At 38.8% G+C, this 18,804-nt stretch overlaps 1 protein-coding gene across 1 annotated transcript in view; it reads right to left on the bottom strand.

Moving 5' to 3' along the window:
* Window positions 1-816: 816 nt before the first annotated feature.
* The window catches only part of RFXAP (regulatory factor X associated protein), a 44,537-nt gene continuing 26,549 nt past the window's right edge, over window positions 817-18,804 (bottom strand). Inside the window, exons 3-7 of the mRNA XM_065895912.1 lie at window positions 17,611-17,693; window positions 6,935-7,149; window positions 6,153-6,824; window positions 2,548-2,655; window positions 817-927 (exon numbers count right to left, since the gene is read on the bottom strand). Of these exons, the coding sequence (XP_065751984.1) occupies window positions 817-927; window positions 2,548-2,655; window positions 6,153-6,824; window positions 6,935-7,149; window positions 17,611-17,693 (1,189 nt within the window). The remainder of the gene's footprint in view (window positions 928-2,547; window positions 2,656-6,152; window positions 6,825-6,934; window positions 7,150-17,610; window positions 17,694-18,804) is intronic.

The raw sequence follows: 18,804 nt of genomic DNA, 5'->3' as shown, positions 1-18,804 counted from the left end.
CTGTTTTAAACGAGATCAACACTAATAGGTAACAAGAAGTAGAGAAGCCAACTTTAGGAGATGCAGTCATTCCAGGGTACTTGGTTAATCCCTCTCGGGTTTTACCAGCACATCTCTGAAAGGAGATGCACATCCTAATCTCACAGCTATTTAACAATGATCACTTTCCTTATACACAGAATATATGCTTACCTCTTTGACAGCTCCAGTCTTAACTGCAAAGAAAAGGTTATTACGAGAACCCAGTTCTAGGTGCCCCAACTACATTTTATCATCACAAGTAGCTCTCAGTGTTTCTTAACAGGGGGATTATTGGCATTGCGTGTAACATAATTCTTAGTTGTGGAGGACCATTCCAGACACCTAGCATTCCTGTCCCATTCACTAAAAACCAGCAGTTTTCAAGGTCGCTGTGACAAGCAAAAACACACCCATATGTTTCCAACTGCCCTTTGATGAGAATTACTGAGTTAGATGATTCAAGATTAATATCTATTAACTTCGTGACTTCCACAGAAAGCAACTGCTTCATTACCTTCAGTAACAATGACTGAAGAGAAACATTTTGTTTAAAAAAACATTGTAATTAAATATTACTTTGGAAAGATAAGCTGATTTCTTCAAATCCACAGTGATCTGAAAGGATCAGACGCACAGTGTGCAATACTTACTTGTCCCCAAATGCACACGTACAGTCACAGGAAGGTGACTGTTTACCTTCTACTGGCAAATCTTACCCCATTTATCTTTAGTATAAAAATATGTCCATCCACTACAATAAGATAAAAAACGTGTAGGACTTCTTGATAAATTCGCTCACACTGACGTTCCTGGAAACTGCTGTTGTCTTTGCTCCAAAACTTGCTGATTTAATAGCTGTTGTTGTTTCTGTAAAAACTGCACCACTTCTGGACTTCTTAGTAATGACTTAAAAAGGAAAAATAAAAAACATATTTATTAATAGCATTATTTTTATGGGATTAGATCATATTCATGCTATAAAATTACTCTTCTAGATCCTTACACAAAATACAATATGCTTACGAAACGAAACATGCCTAAATTGAATTCACTTCTGCATCTGATGTACTGCAATTAAACTGCAAACTAATAATAATAAAATTTGATGTCATACATCAAATACTAAAACCTAAAACTCACTGGTGAAGCCTGATCTTATTGGTGATTTTGCACACAAAGGAAATGCTTTTATGATATGCCAGCATGTATACCCTTTACGAAACATAAGAGCCAAAAACAGCACTGGATTACAGCAAGAAAAAAAAGGAAAAGGCATACCACGTGAACATGGTTAAATGCCAGTTTAGAAACACATACATGTATGACTAGTACTGGAACTCAAGTTCCTCCCACTAGTTTACTAAGTCTTTCTGAGAAATTAAAAATGGTGTGTGTCTGTGTGTATAGGTATGTGTGTGTGTATATATAGGTATACATGTATAATAAAAGTAATATTAGCACATTACCAAAATTTCAGAAAAGAAATACAACTGCTCTGAAACAACCAACACAGTTTTATACACTCACCATTTTTAAATATAGTTATACTCATATGACAAATATAATAGACTATGGCTAATATGTTTTTATTAAAATACTTATATAAATTGATGAAGGTAAAAAAACCTTGAACCTAATAAAGTGAACAAGGTAAACCAAATAAGGTGGAAACATTATCATTAAAAACTGATTTTTAAAATGTAATATTACAGCATAGTATATTTCCTATTTATTACTTTTCTTTAAAATTTATTGGTAAAGACTGCCCAACATTTATTAAGTAAATGTACTAAAGTCTACTTAGCTGTTATGAGACTGTTGGACATTGAGGCTGTTTAAACTACCATTTTACTATTTGTGATAAATACATTTCTGGAAAATATCCTTATGCTTAATTTATCCATATTTAGGATTTGTTTCCTGAGAATGTCTTCACAGTAAGTATGATTTCTGAGTGAGGGGATACAGACTGCCCAGCTGCTTTCTAAAGTGCTGTACTAATACAAGATGCCATCAGCAGAATGAGTCCCTTTCATGGAACCCTCAACATCACTGTGTGTTATCATTTAAATAATTTTCACTTATTGTACTGTTTATTGTGTGATTTTAACTGATATGAAATATCTTTCCATATCATATAAGGGAAACATTCTGCTTTTTTCTGTTTATATTTTTTGCAATGTATTGAGGTCAAAATTTTTTCCTCCCCTATCTGTGTGATAAAAATGTCAACCATACCAACCACAGTCTTTTACATATTTGTTGCAAATGTTTTTCCTGTATGTTATTTTCAAGTTTGCATTTTTATTTTTACCACCATTTTTAACTACAATATTCATTTTTATGCAGTGAAATTATACTTTCTTTGTAATTTTGTCTTTATGAGATTCCAACGTGTACTGGCAGAGGCACAATTCTATTCTGATTACCAGTTTAACAAATTTTAAGATCTCAAAAGCTAAATAGTTCCATTTATAACAAACAACTTTTGTTAGATTTGTAACTACTTTACAAACAGATATTTACCAGTCTTTTCTGATTTAACACTTGTTCTAAAAGAGTAGGTCTTGCAGGTCGATCCCCAAAAGATCCTGTTCTCTGTTTAACAATGGAGAGTATATTATCTGCACTTTCCTGGGATAAAAGATAAAAATGCAAATAGGATTAAATGTTGATATAGTAATCCATGATTAGAGGCATTTCAATGATGTAATGAACAGGTCTTTGCTTCTCTTCCTTCTTGCCCAGTTCCTGGGAGCCTTTAAAGTCCCTCTTTAAGTCGTTAGGCAAAGTGTTGGCAGTTAATTTTATATAACATGCCTCACTCCCTTTCCCTCCAGGACTTCCAACCTGGGATCTTCTGTCTCCAGAAGGTCTCAAAAATCAATAGTGGAGCAGGGTGGGGGAAGGGAACCTATTTTAATATTTGTGAGTGATTTTCAATATTACAAAAAAGTGCCAAGTGTAAACTGAACATTCTCCTCAGATAAAGCTATCCAGGCCAAACCAAAGTTTGCCTGCCTTTGAATATAGCAACTCAAAGGCCATTCATGTAGTGCTAATAAAACACTCTTGATAGTTTTTTGCCCAACAAAACAACAACAAACAAATTAACAACAGCAAAAAAAATGGGGAAGGGGAGTAAAATATTACTCAAAGAAGCAATTGATACACAAAGATTTCAAAATTTGGAAGTCACCAGGAGAAAAATGACAAACTGGCTTTGAAAAGACTGGAAAGCACTGGTATAAGTAATCTCCTGCCACTGGTGTAGACAAAACAGGCAAGTCCTAAAATGACACCATACTCTTTGAGACATCGTTCCTCAAACAAAATCAGCAGCACTTACTACCAACTATGTATCCCCACTGACCTGATAAAATCTTAAATACAATTTTCCTGGCTAACAAAATGTTAGTTCACTGAAACGTTCTGACTCTTATAAAACCATGATACAATACTGACCACATCCAAAAATTCTGACCAAATATAAAGTCACATAAGCTATGCCACGTATGAATTCACTCTTATTCTGCTCTTCATTTTGGTTATTATTGAAGCTGTTTTTTTCTCTTGACCTTCTTTCTAATGTCCTCTAAGTTGTCTATTAGAATACTCCCTTTCTTTATCTCTTTCACCATGAGAAGTTTATCAATCTGATGTTAAAAAAAAAATGTTCAATCCCTTAACATTTTAAGCCTCACAATATAAAAAACTGTAAAAAGAGGAATCTAATACCCAGAGAAAACAAAAATAATTTTTTCCTCCCTCTCTCCCCATAGGATTAACTACTTATGGGACTGTGCTTCATTTTTATTGCACAAGAAATGGGATGCCGAAATTGATGATGGAGTACCCTGCATTCTCACAACCTCACACACAGCACTGTGTACATTCTGAATGTTAATAACACAAAATCATAGAAGCTTGTAGTGAAAATAAACTTGAGTCATCTAGTTCAAACTTCTACAAGTGTTGGAATTCCCTTTTCAAAAATTTTCAACACTTTTTGTCCTAAGGAGTTACCAACTTTTGAGGCATCCTATTTGGTTTTGAATATCTAACATGTAGGGAGCGTTTACTTAGGTTGAGCTGAAACACATAACCCCTGTGATTTTCACCTAAGAGTCCTAGTTACTTCAGAACTATGCAAAGTAAGTCTACTGCTTCTTCCAAATGATAGCCTTTTAGATATCTAATGATAATGATCAATCCCACAGGTCAGTTCTTTCATCCCTGGTTCCTTTATGTGTCTCTCACACAGCATAATTTTTAGATACATCGACTAAATATTATATACGTTTGTTTCTCATTTAACCTTGATTTGTGTAAGAAATACTGATTTTTAAATATCTTAATTTCTAATCTTGCTGCTCACACTATGGCAGAAGACCCCATCACCACCTACCAGTCCTACTATAATCATCTCCTAAAACATCTCTAAATCTATAGGCTCTTGACTTTAATCCACCCCATCAGAGTTGGAGCCCCTGTTACTTCCTAACTAGGAACTTTCTTTTGAAGACTCCGAATTCAAAATCCATTGCCTGGCATTCAACATCATATAAAAATTGGCTTCAAACTCTTAAATTTATCTTTTATGAATTTTCCACATAAATATTCTGCTTTAGCTAGAATGGTCCCCTTGCTGCCTTCCCAGAAGTGCCTTCTGTATTCCCACTTCCCTTCCTTTACTAAAATGTATTCTCTTTCTTTTTATCACCAAAATTCTAGGGAAGCAGTATAGTGTGGGGATAAGAATGAAGGCTCTAGAACCAGATTGCTTGGGTTTGAGTACTTGCTGGCTGCATGACCTAGGCCAAGTTACTTAACCTCTCTGTGCCTCAGTTCCACATATGTAAAATATAGTACTTATCTCATTGCTGAAGGGTGTGAGGCTCCATTTACAGTTTAGCACAGTGCCTGGCACATTAAGAAACTTAGCTGATTAAGCACATACTATTAGCCGTCCTTTCTGGCTTACACTGAGTTGTATTTTCTTTGCAAAGCCTTTCTAGAATATCTCAGCCTACAATGATCTATCCTCTCCACTACTAAAGCACCACTGTACAGCTGGCCCTTAATGTATCCTGCCTGTCCCTGTTAGTTATTTTCTTTACACTCAGTTCAACAAAGACTTACAGCTCTTGATTCCTCAGAACTGGTAAAGTGTCCCATACTGTAAGATAAATGGCTATTATTTGTTGCTTATAGCAATTAATTATCTTCCCTAAAAAAATCATGCAAATTATTTTAGAATAGGAAAATTATTAAGGTTCTTTGGGGGGGGTTGGAGGGAGAGATTCGAATTCAGTATCTATTTGCCTTTTGTACATTTTCCTCAAACTGTAGATGTAAATGCTGGGCAATTAAAAAAAGAAAGTTGCTACAGGTAAAATACTTCCTTCTTGAAAAGAAGTATATTATTTCCTCTCTCTCTAAAGAATTCTGAAGTGAATGGGTACGTTTGGGACAAACAGAGGGACAAATGACTATTTCATTCTGTAATAAGTGGCTTATTTACTGATAATTGGGATACTAAGAACAAAATCAACTGAGAACAGGACACTGAGAACACAGTAGTACTAAGCACAGAGTACTAAGAACAGAGAACTGAGAATAGGTTTAACTGAGAAAATAACACTACGAACACTAAAAGAGTGCTCTTAATAGGGGTACTGAGAACAGGGTACTAAGAATACGTATACTAAGAAAAGGATACCGAGAATAGGGTAGTGATAACAGGAAGAGATTATCTTCTCCAAAGTACCAATTTCACGCAGGTTCCTAAGTCTCTTTGCCTGCTCCTCTAGTGATGAATTAGGTCAATCATTTACTATCTGCCCTTCCAGCCCATATCCCAGACCTTTGAAACGACAGCTTTCCTGACATGTCACATCATTTTCATTGAGATTTATTCATCTCTTACAAGGATGCGCCAGAACCTCACAAGGATGCATACGTTTGTATAAACTGTAGTTGAGGGCAAGCACTCATTAACTCTCAGCCACAAGTCCTGCCACAGCAACCTGGCCCATTTGGGAGGCGGTAGGCAGGCGCTGGAGACGCGGTCTGCGGCCAGAGTGGCGTTTCTTTTTCCACCTCCCACTCCCCCAGACCCCAGTCGATACCTCAAGTTTGACATTTCCTGCGCTGCCAGCCTGGGCGGCCCCACCGCAGTTCAGGGCCTGGTCGCTTTTCTTCTTCTTGTATTTATCCTTGTACATCTTGTTGCGGTGTTTCTTGCACATCCACGGCTTGCGCTGCTTGGCCACCTGGCTCGTGGTCTCGCTGCAGCCCTCGTAGGTGCAGGTCTTGCTCATGCTGCCCCCGCCGCTGCCCCGTCTCCGGGCTCCACCGCTGCCGCCCTCTCCCCCAGAGTGGGTCTCCTCGTCCTCCAGATCCTCCAAACTAGCCGTGCTCTCGCCTCCCCCCGGGGGGTCCGAAGTGTCCAGCAGGTCTGTCTCGTCTTCCCCCGCCTCCTCCTCGCCATCCCCCGCCACTTCGCACAGGTACCGAACGGGCTTGCCCGGCCCGGCGCTGCCCCCTAGGGCCGGAGCCTGCCGCAGGACGCCCTCGGCCGCAGCCTCGTCCGGCCCTCCACAGGGGCGCATCACCAGCAGGGTGAACTGCGAGGCCGCGGCTGGGACGGGGGTTGGAGCCCGGGCCTGGCCGGAGGCAGGGGCGGGGGCCCCGGGGCGGAGCGCACCGCTAGCGGCGCCCGGCCCCGCGCCCTCGGCGACAGCCTTCACCTCCGTGCTGCTGAGACCTGGCGGGGGTCCACGACCCCAACCCTTCAGCACCTGCCGGGCCCAACTGCACTTAGCAAACCAACGACCCGGGACCCGCGAGAGGAAAAGTGGCTGGCTCAGCAACGGCGCCCCGACTGCGCCTGCGCGGCTGCAGCCCGCGCTTGAGCGTCTCTACGCTCTGTCCCTTTCAGGGAACCCGGCGCCTCCGAGGGGCGGAGCTGAGCGGCCGCCGGAGGGTCTGACTGCGCATGTGCTGTGGACTCTGGCGGGAGATGCTGCGCCGCGCGGTCACCGCCGGCGCCCGCCGGTTTGCTGAGCGCACTTGAGGTACTGAGGTGCTGGGCGGGACAGCGCTTTTGCCTGGAACCTACTCTGCCTAAAACGTTTCAAAGCACTTTTGTACTGGAACTCCACAATGTAAATCCAGATTTTTCCTGAGCAATCTTATGTGGCGTCAGGAAGCTCATTAAAATATTTCTGACTGAAAAGCTGACTGAAAAGGGAGATGTGATGCTGGGATGTGGCAGTGTCACAAGCGGGCCCCAGTAGTTAGCAGTCAAGGAAGGCAGAGGCGGCCGATTTGAAAATGGTACCGTGGAGGAGTGGACCAGACCGGGGGCCAAGGAGTATTTGTGTGGAGAACTAAATGATTTACTCCTGGAACCTTTTTCTCTCTTGGAAACATTTGATTTTTAATACTTGGCCTTTGCTGTGACCTCCAAGGTAAGTCTTAAATAACGTTTTCAGTAACTATAGTGAAAATGTGTGAAAAGGAATACTGAATGACAAACGTTAAAAAAAAAAAACCCAAAAAAACCCACACAGTGATCTATCATTTCTACCAGTTGTCGCACGATGGCTGATTGCTGAATCTGGACTCAGCCAAGTCTCGGGAAGGGCCGCATCCTGCCATGTCCTGAGCAAAACTGTCGGGTAGATGTGCTCTTTCGTTTTATTTTTTCCTCCTGCCCTGGTCAGAGTTCCCATTCCACCTATTGGAAAGGAAAGCAATGGTTAAACAACAAATGACCAATCCATTGACGTTAGTGTTTGGGTGTTGATGTGTGGGTCGGTCACCAGCTACATTTGAAGGAGAGGCACGGTGGATGGGAGAAGGTTTGGAATTAGACCGACCTGGGTGGCACCATGCTGTGTGACCAGGGCTAGTTAGTGACTGCCTCTCTGAGCTTCAGTTTTCTCACTGGTAAAATGGGCAGTCGGTTGGTTGTGTGCTAGAGCCAGTTGATGAGTGCCCACTGTTAAGATTTCACGAATTCATTTAAAAATTAAATTCCATAAATTTACAGTTAAATTATGTTAGAAACAAAGGCTAAAAAACTTGAAACTCATCTCTTTCTAATTGTTTTACTCTTAGCTCTGCTGATAAGATTATTTATGTCTGTTGTATCTGTATGTGGAAATACTGTTTAGTGGTATGATACTGCATATTTCTTCCCAACTCTGCATTCAGTGGTATGTTGGTAGCTTGAAACCAGCCATGGTGGGACTGTTCACACCATGGAAATTGTCAGATGCTACAAAGCAGGGTTTGAATTATTGTTGGTTGTCTCCAGACATAAGAAAGTAATAGTAAAAATGTTAATGAAGATTAAACTTAAAATGTTTCATGTCTGGGGCTGTCACATTGTCAATACTCCCTCCCCCCAACTGAGGAAATATTCTTTCATTTTTTGACAGCTATCATTATTTCAGCAAAAAGTTGCTTACGTCATTGAAAAACAAGTGAAGTTTTGGCATATGTCTTCATTGTTTCACTTTTGTCCTTAATGTAAACAAAGTCTCCACCAACATTCATGTCAGAACTACACTCTTGGTGAATAACGTGAGCAACCTCCTTGCTGCATTAGAGAGAAATCAAGCATTTATTTATTGTTTGAATTTGTGACACTATTGTTGGTGAAATAATTTTAAAAACTGATAGTGGATTTTGCAAGAAATGGCAAGTCATACTGAAGTATAATAAATAAAGGGTCATATATTGTATCATTAATTGTAAATTGTGTGCTAAACATTCTTTATATCAGTTAACTTGTTTTAAAAAATTTACGAGCATATCACTGAGGGTAGTACTGTTTAAATCCTAGTACAAATTCCTGTTATATAGTATTTAATAAATGACAGCAGGTTTTTTTTAATTTTAAGTTTTATTGAGATAATTTACAGGCCATAAAACTATCCATTGTAAGTGAACAACTTAATGATTTTTAGTGAATTTATTGAGTTGTGCAACCATCACCACACTCCAGTTTTAGAACATTTTCATCACCCTGTATAAGATCCTTCCTGTCCATTCTCAGCCAACCCCTGCTCCTATTCCAAGCCCCAGGAAACCACTAATCTACTTTCTGTCACTGCAGATTTGCCTTTTGTGGGCATTTTATATAAATGTAATCATATAAACATGGTCTTTTGCACCTGGCTTCTTTCACTTAGCAGAGTGTTTTTAAGATTTGTCTACTTTGTTGATTGTATCAGTAGTTTATTTCTTTTTATTGTAGAATATTATTTCATTGTATTGCTTATCTGCTCACCAGTTGGTGGACATTTGGATTCTTTCCAGCAATGTTCCATAATGGCAGCAGGTGTTATTATCTAGGGCTGAACACATAATGCGCTCTCAAAATATTTCCTGAATGAATATATTAACAAACGAATGAGTCAGGGTGAAAGAAGGAGCGTGGATGGACACAGACTTTTAGGTTCTAGGCCTGGCTCAGTCCCTAAGTGTCGGTGCAACTGACCAGGTGGGGACCAGGAGTCTCTGGGCTTTAGTTTCTCAGTTATAAAATGATGGAGTTGGTCTAAATGATCTGTAAGCTCTTTCCTAAGTTTAGAATATAATATACTGTAATGATCTTTTACTGTGCTTAGGCCTACTCCTTGGGATTCTGATTCCAGTGGTCTGGCGTGGGCCTGGGCATGTATATTTTTAGAAAGCTCTCTAGGTAATTCTAATATGTAATCAGGGCTGAGAACCATTGACTTATCTGTTATAGCTAAAATGTAATCTAGTAGACTTATATATACAAACAGATAACGTAGCTTTGGCCTTCATTAATATAGTGTATTTGTCACCAACCAATAAGATTTTGCATATATAGTTTTTTTGTTTGTTTGTTTGTTTGCGGTGCGCGGGCCTCTCACTGTTGTGGCCTCTCCCGTTGCGGAGCACAGGCTCTGGACGCACAGGCTCAGCGGCCATGGCTCACGGGCCCAGCCTCTCCGCGGCATGTGGGATTTTCCCAGACCGAGGCACGAACCCGTGTCCCCTGCATCGGCAGGCGGACTCTCAACCACTGCGCCACCAGGGAAGCCTTGTGAGAGGCTCTTTGATGTCCAGCGTCTCCTTACCTGTGCCCTCAGCCCATCTTACTGGCTGACTTTGTTCTCAGTGCTCAGAATGCAGTAAACAGGAAACAGTAGTTCATTTCTTCTAGAACAGAATCTCCAGTGCTTTATGGACACTTTACAGATTGGTATTCTTAATTCATTTCTAAAACTTTAGTGTAAACTTCTGAATAAACTTTTTCTTAAATCAGGGAATAGTACCTCTATTCCTAGTCAAAAAAGTTTTGACCTGCTTCTCCACATGAGGTTATTTTAGATTTGCAAGTCTGAGCCTGGTTGACATTTAGGGAGGATTTCATGTCGACCAGGGTCAGTGAAAGTCTACTTATTCTATACGTCTGTTTACTCCTCTCCTGTGTGGTTTACTTCAGCTTCTGTCTCAGAAGGACCATCTAGACCCGTCGTAATGTAGCCCCAGGGAACAGGACTTTCTTAAAAACATGTTGAATCAATCAAGGAGTCATGCAAATAAAGTTAAAAAAATAAGGAGAATTGTTGTTAGAAGTACTTTTTCAAATAAGGTAAACAAAAAAGAACCTAGGTTTCACACCATCTGTATTATGTGTACTCACCACTGCTTTTTATGAACTGTTGTCTCACATTGTCAGACAAGGAGAAAAGAATATACTAAGTTCAAGGCTCTGGAAGAGCAAGAAAAATACTTTTGAGTTGAGAATATACTTTAGGTGCTACTGAAATTCAGCAGAAGAATTAAGTCAAAGTGCCAGGTTTATTAACCAATTATTAATAACAGAAGTACTTAATTTTTCCCAAAGGAAAAAAAAGGGGGGAAGTAATTGTCAAGTAACTTCTAGCTGGACAGTAACTCCAAGGTGATGTTTAATGTTCAACACCATACATTCATACATCTGTATTTTCTCAATATGATAAAAAGCTATCTTGGATTTTTCTTTTCTTTAACAAAGTAACTAAATATGAAAATTTGCCTCTACAAACTAGTATACATAAAATAGATAAGCAACAAGGATTTACTGTATAGCACAGGGAACTGTATTCAATATCTTGTAATAATCCATGAGGGAAAAAAAAATCTGAAAAAAAAATATAACTAGATCACTTTGCTGTATACCTGAAACTAACACAACACTGTTCTTCAATTAAAAAAACTGAACAATGTTTAAAACTTTTTTCCATTCCAGTAGTCTTTTTAGAAATATATTTAGGATGAATAAGGGTATACTAATGCTATGTCAAAATGGCAAATGGCCAAGCTGGAAAGGCACCAAGCCTTCTGGAATAATGTCAAGCTGGGCATGGGGGAATAAAGTTTGTTCTGATGTTTAAAATACAATAGTAATTTATATTTTGCTTTGGATATAAAATGTATTTGTATGTCTAATATTCTGAGAAGACCTAGAATTTCAAATGAAAGTGTAAAATCATAATTGGCTGAACATTTGATAAAGTCCTATGATTTGTCAAGGACGGGGACTATGAGTTTAAGATTTATTCAATCAATCAATCATTCTTTTTTAAAAAACCTTATTGGGATATTTCTATATCATAAAGTTCACCCACTTAAAGTTACAATTCAGTGTTTTTAAATATATTTATGGAGTTGTGCAACCATCACGATTATCTAATTTTGGAGCATATTCATACAAAATACTATGGAGAGATTGTGCTAGGCCTCTGGGGACTCTGAGTATCAGAATTAAACAGGAAAAAAAAAGTAACCAAAAAATAAATACATAGTTTCAAATGTAAATTTCATAACATAATATCTTATCATACTACTTAGAAATTTTTAGATTATATAAAAATATGAAATATTTGAGAACAGTACCTTTCTTTAAAATTCAAGGACATGTCTGTGTTTCTGATGTCTGTTTTAATATTTTGTCCTATTTACGTTAGTTTAAAATGTCTTGTAGACTTTTATAGTAAGTGCACGGACTGAAACCATTCTCAGCTATATAGGTAGTAGAAAATGCTGCCACAACTTAGCTTCTTTTTAGGCAAGTGGGTGTGAAAGTCTTAGCTGGATCCCAAACCTTTTAAATTAGACTGATTAAATCATGCTTTGTCCTCAAAGTTCTTTTGAAGCTCAACTAATTTTTCTTGAAAATTCTGGGTAACATGTTCCACATCTGCTTAAAACCACCCCATCTGGTGTTGTAAAATGTTAACTGATCTTTAAATCTAATCATCATAGCATCCACATGAGAGCAATCTGTTTCTGAGTCAGTATCCTTTCATCTATCCTCATGTTAGATAGATTATGCTGCAAAGCTGGAAAATACAAAAATCATCAGTGAACAAGATTATTTTAAAATATTCGATTTGTCGAAAAAGCCAAGATAATTCCCTGCACTGTAATGAGATCGATCCCCTTCCCTTTAAGTTTAAGAGGGACCTCATTTACACTGTAAATATGCATTTACATTGGAGAGATCTGACTGCCCCTTCTAACCCAGGTAATTGCATTAGTAATAGGGGTAGAGTCGACCTCTCCGATCTCCTATGTGAGCAAATAGGAAGAAGTATCAGCGTCACATAGGATGTATTCTGGCCAAAAATGTTTAACATGAATCGAATGAAACCTATAATTTCCTGTTTATAGGGGAGGGAGGGAGGAATAAGTTAAACCACACAATGAGGAGACAATCAGAAACATCTAGAATGTGGAAATTCTAAAAGATGACTGGTCTGGTGGAAAAAGTCAATGTAAAAAAAAAATTTTTTTAAAGTTAGGGTCGACACATTTTTTGGATTAAAAGAGACTGAATACAACAAACAAATGCAATATGTGAAACTTGATTAGAGTCCCCCTTAAAAACAATAACAAAAAACAATAATAAAAGGTATCTAGGGGACAATTGGAGACATTTGAAAATGGACTGAGTATTAGGTTATATTAGATAATTATTCCAAAATTTTTTTGATGTGGTAATTACATAGTGGTTATGTAAGAGAATATCCTTATGTTTAGGAGATTTATGCTTGAGAATACAGGGATGAAGTAGCATGATAATGTATATTTTATTTTGAAATGTTTTAGCTAAAATATACATACATATAGGAAGCAATTATGGCAAAATAAATTATTGAATCTAGGTAGTGAGGATAAGTATGTTTATTGTCCTAGTCTTTCAATTTTTCTGTATATTAAAAAATATGCATATTATATACAAAATATAAATTAAAATATTTATACATTGAATAAAGAGAAAGACCTTTGCAAATATAGCTTAGAAGATATACCTCATTGTTTTGCAGTATTTCAAATTTGATATTTATTTTTTTCATTGATTGCATCAAAAATTCCACATAAGTCCATAATGTGAGACAAATCTTTTTTTTTTTTTTTTTTTTTTTGCGGTACGCGGGCCTCTCACTGCTCTGGCCGCTCCCGTTGCGGAGCACAGGCTCCGGACGCGCAGGCTCAGCGCCCATGGCTCACGGGCCCAGCCGCTCCGCGGCATGTGGGATCTTCCCGGACGGGGGTACGAACCCGTGTCTCCTGCATCAGCAGGCGGACTCTCAACCACTGCGCCACCAGGGAAGCCCAAGCCAAATCTTTAAAAGAAAAAAATTCCTTGGAGAACCATCTTATTTGGACAAGACATTCAAACTCTTCATTGACATTTGGTAAATTATGGGTAATCTGTCATTGAAGGGATTACTTTTAAACATTCATTGATCTGTGGCCTCTTTCTCTAAGATTCTTGGTAATTACTTTTAAACATTCATTGATCTGTGGCCTCTTTCTCTAAGATTCTTGGTAATTAAGTATTGCTAATGAATAATGAAATGACTTCGTAAAAATATGTGGTGGTTCTTTTTTAAATTGGCTCTGAACTAACATTACTGACTCTCCATCTGTTAAATAAGTAATGATGTTGGAAAAGTTTTTTTTTCTTTTAAGTAATTTTGAGGGTTTCAAATATTGACAGTTCTTTTGTATTCATTGTCAGTCATTTTGAAAATGACATTTTTGCTACAATTTTTTCAGGCCTTGGAAACTTTACATATGCAAATGGTAAAGCTTGTTTATCATAAAGGATGCTTTCATCTACTCTTTTACATCATGCAGCTGATTTCAGTGTCTTTTGTAACCCTCTTAAAGCAGCATTGCAATGGAATAGAGGAAATGATTTAATATGATCTTTTCTTCCCCTTTGTAGTTATCTTTTATACAGCTAAGATTAATTTTTCTTGAATATTGTGTGGCATGCCATATTTTGTGATCATTTACGTTGTTCTGTAAAAAACAATGAGACCTGTCTCCTTCTGCATAGAACATAGTCAAACGTTCCAGGGACAGTATTGCAGTTTTTAGTATTCTTTAAATATAGAAATATATATCTCTTCCAATCAACATGTTCCTTTGTAAAATGCTCGCTTAATCTTGATGTGTTTGTCGGCTTAATGAGAAAAAGCATGCTGGCAGAGTAGGCACATTCGTGACTGTTCATTTGTACAAAAAGCTGTAAAACCCAGCTTCTAATATTTAACTGAATACTTGTCCATATTTAAAATCTATATTTGACATTTTGAAAGAAGAGCTAAATGAGGAAAATTTTACATTTGCTTAGAATCACCATGATTCTATAGCTACAAACGCAGACCAATGCAGTTGTGTTGTTTTGGTGACTCAAATATCACCCATGTTGCTACCCTCGGTGACCTGGCTTTCTGTAATGGTAACAGCTCTTGGTAAAATTCTGAACAAAAACCAATGCATTCTTTCCTCAGTATATATGGTAGTTACATTCCTGTGAGTTCAATATACATTAACACCATGAACTCATACTTTTGGTTATATATAAACCAGAATTTGAATCTCAACTCAGACAATTATTGATAAGTTTTTCACCTACATGGAAGCCCAGAAGAACATTCAGAAGTTGGACATGATGCCTACAGTTCCTTTTTGGTACCGGCCTGTCTGCATATTGCAGGCATCTCGCATCCCTGGCCCTACACACTGAACATTTGTAGAGTTCCCCAAAGCTCCAATTTTATGACAACCAAAAATGCTCCTTGCATTTGCAAAATGCCTTCTAGGGGCCTACATCACATCGTTTGAGAACCACTGACTTAGAATTTAATAAGCACTGACAAAATATTAAGAAAAATAAAATGTTATAGGTGCTATGAATGCATGGGTAATTCTACCTGGAAGACTTAAGAGCTTCAGAGAAGTGATAAGATACCTTAAGTTGAGCCATACAAGATCTTCATGGACTAAGATAAAAGGGCATGACAGACAGAAGAAACATATGATAAAGTTTATAAAGCTCAGAGGCCTACAACTGGAAGGTACAACTGGCATCCAGGTTGCAGAGGTACCTGCATGGTATCAAGAAACCATTCAGGGGGCTTCCCTGGTGGCGCAATGGTTGAGAGTCTGCCTGCCGTTGCAGGGGACGTGGGTTTGTGTCCCGGTCCGGGAGGATCCCACATGCTGTGGAGCGGCTGGGCCTGTGAGCCATGGCCACTGAGGCTGTGTGTCCGGAGCCTGTGCTTCGCAGCGGGAGAGGCCACAACAGTGAGAGGCCTGTGTACCGCAAAAAAAAAAAAAAAAGAAAAGAAAGAAACCATTCAGGGAAGTACACAGAAACCAGGTTTTGGAAAGGCTTGTCTTCCATGCTGAGGAGTTTGCATGCTGGGAAGTCCAAGATCAAGGTGCCAATAAGATAGATTTTCTTCTGAGGCCTTTTCTCTTGGCTTATAGGTGGCTGCCGTCTCACTGTGTGCTTATGTGGCCTCCTCTTTGTGCTAGTGGAGAGAGAGAGAGCACAAGCCTTTTCCTGTCTCTTCTTATAAGGATACTAATTCTTATTGGATCAAGTCCCCACCCACCCTTATGACCTCTTTAACCTTAATTACTTCCTTAGAGGCCCCATCTCTGAATATAGTCACATTGGAGGTTCAGGCTTCAACATTTGTATATAAATTTTGGAGGGACACAAATATTCAGCCTGTAACAGGCTGCCATGACAAAATACCATGGACTGGGTAGCTTAAACAATAAGCATTTATTTCCTCATCATTCTGGAGGCTGACAAGTCCAATATCAAGGTATTGGCAGATTTGGTTTTTCCTGAGGCCTCTCTCCTTGCTTGCAAATGTCTGTCTTCTTGCTCTGTCCTCACATGGGCTTTTCTCTGTGCACATGGAGCTAGAAGGATCCCTGGTGTCTTTTCATCTTCTTATATGGATACCAGGACTATTGGATTAGGGACTCAGCCTTAGGACCTCATTTAGCCTTAATTACCTCTTTAAAGACCTCTCTAAATACAGTCACATTGGAGGTTAGGTCTTCAACATGTAAACTGTAGGGGGACACAATTCAGTACTTAACAGATTTTGGCAGGATAATTTTGAAATTTTTGATTTACTGTTTCTAATCTAGTAGCAACCAAATATATTCCCTCTATCTAAAACCTTCTTTAATACCAGTTAGAACCTTAGTGTGTTTTTCTTTTCCTTTTATATCTAAAGGTCTTTGAGGTCTCATTTTAGTTTAATTTCTGTTTAATATATCTCCTAAGATTTTAACCTTACTCCTAAGAAATATTTTTCCAGCTTAATCTGTCTCTTCCTTTCTTTTATTTTAATTTTCCCTCTGCTTATGTTCTGATATGAAGACTGACATATTTTTCATTCCAGTTTTTCTGTGAGATTTTGAGCAATCATGTCCCCCTAGAGACAGTATTTTTAAATGATCAGCATTTTTATTTGTCGTTGGGTCAGCAATAATTTATTTCAGTTATTTCTCTAGTATAATCTAAGAAGATGACATTTTTTTTCAATACAGATGCCCATTTGTTCTTATTGTAAATATACCATCTTTTTATGGTTGAGCCTATGATTTCAGTCTGAAATCAAAAGCCTTTGCTTGAACTCATGAAATGAACAAATTTGGGCCATCTTGAGTTTGCATAGTTGGGGGTGACTCAAGACTGTTGACAAGTCACATAAATTTAAGACTAATTCCTCTGGCTCTGAGTATAGAATAGAATTTGGGCAGTAAGATCTGGTACTACCTATCTGAGCTTAATGTTAACAATTTAAAGCTAGAATCTCATATGCTATTGCTCAGTGACCCATGTGGAACTTAACTATCTTTACCGACCTGGCTGAAAAGCACAGGTAGACACAACATCCTAAATCAACTATACTTCAGTTAAAAAAAAAAACAATTAAAATTAAAAAAACACAGCAGAAGCAGGAAAGTACGCTGCTGAAACTCTGCCTCTTTCAAGGCAAGACTTCCCTGGGACTCAAAGGCTCTCTCCTGATGGTTAAATCCCTATATCAGCCCTATCTTCAGGCATAGACCTACCTGGGCATGTATTGTTCAAGGTCATCTACAGCTACCCACAGAGTAAATTCTACCTCAACCCAGGTTTGCTTGCTAAGGCCTGTGTGGCTAATGTCCTAGATCACCTGAAGTGGTCAGTGCCTGCAGCCCAGGCAATATAGAGAGAGCCCTTGCCTGTATACAAAGCCAGCAGATCAAAATCTTTAGGCAGCCGAGGTTTAAACTCATTCACACTGGCTGAAGCAGCTAAGAGCCAACTTCATGAAAAATCAAGCACAAAGTATTAGCTGTGAAAAACTGTGAAAAGATTAAAAATCCCTGCATGGCCTGAGCTTGGTATAGTCCTCACAAAACTGAAATTATACCAATCAATTCCTCCAGCCTCCAGAAACCTCAATTTTCATATGTTTTAGTCTTGGTCTTCAAATTCATTCAGGTGTGTGGCAACAATGGAATTCCTGATGCCAAACCTCAGAACTGGATTGGGGCTTGTCCATCCTGAATAATCCCAGCACTCCCCTCGTCCCTTCCCTTCCCAGGGGCAAGGCCTCTCTCTACGGCAAGCTTATGTCAAGTCTAAGAGAGGCCCAGAGTGCATGTTCTCAGCAGGCAGGCACACCCAGGAGAGGGAGGAGGGAGGAACCATTGAGCTACAGCTCCCACATCTGCCACTAGCATTATTCACTCTTCCTCCCGCTCCATGAGTGAGAGGCCAGGGGTATCTGGGACCTAGAAAGGAACATGAAGAAAGAAAAGTAGACACCCCCCTCACCTCACCCACATGTGCACTCAGTTTAGGAGATTCTAAAAGTGTTTGTAGCTTTTTTTATAGTATAATATACTAAGAGGAAATCTTTAAAGCCAGAATGAAAGGTTTGAACTTAATTTATCAGCTCTGGTGCATCCTCAGAGTTTTAAAACAGAAAAGTAAAAATAATCAATTTAATATGGGAATAGTGCATAGTCAGAAGGTGTGAAGCAACTGGCTAGGAGGCTAATGGAATTTTTAAGCAAGAAGAAAAGATTAAACTCATAGCAAGTAGGAATGAAAAGGAGGGGACTGATGTAAAAATTTCTTCACATGCAGACAATCTGATTGTGAGCAACAAAGGAAAGGTAGGGGGAAGATTCATTGCTAGTTGATGAGGTCTGAAAGCTAGTTATGGGAGAATGGATGGCACTATTAGTAAGTGAGGAAGATAGGAAAGTGTTTTTTTCTTTTTTTTTCCACATCTTTATTGGAGTATAATTGCTTCACAATGCTGTGTCAGTTCCTGCTGTACAACAAAGTAAATCAGCTATATGTATACATATATCCCCATATCTCCTCCCTCTTGAGCCTCCCTCCCACCCTCCCTATCCCACCCC

Source organism: Phocoena phocoena, chromosome 18 (genome assembly GCF_963924675.1).
Source record: "Phocoena phocoena chromosome 18, mPhoPho1.1, whole genome shotgun sequence".
Lineage (NCBI taxonomy): Eukaryota > Metazoa > Chordata > Mammalia > Artiodactyla > Phocoenidae > Phocoena > Phocoena phocoena.
The sequence above is the reverse complement of the archived record's forward strand: the minus strand, read 5'-3'. Positions and strand labels throughout refer to the sequence as shown.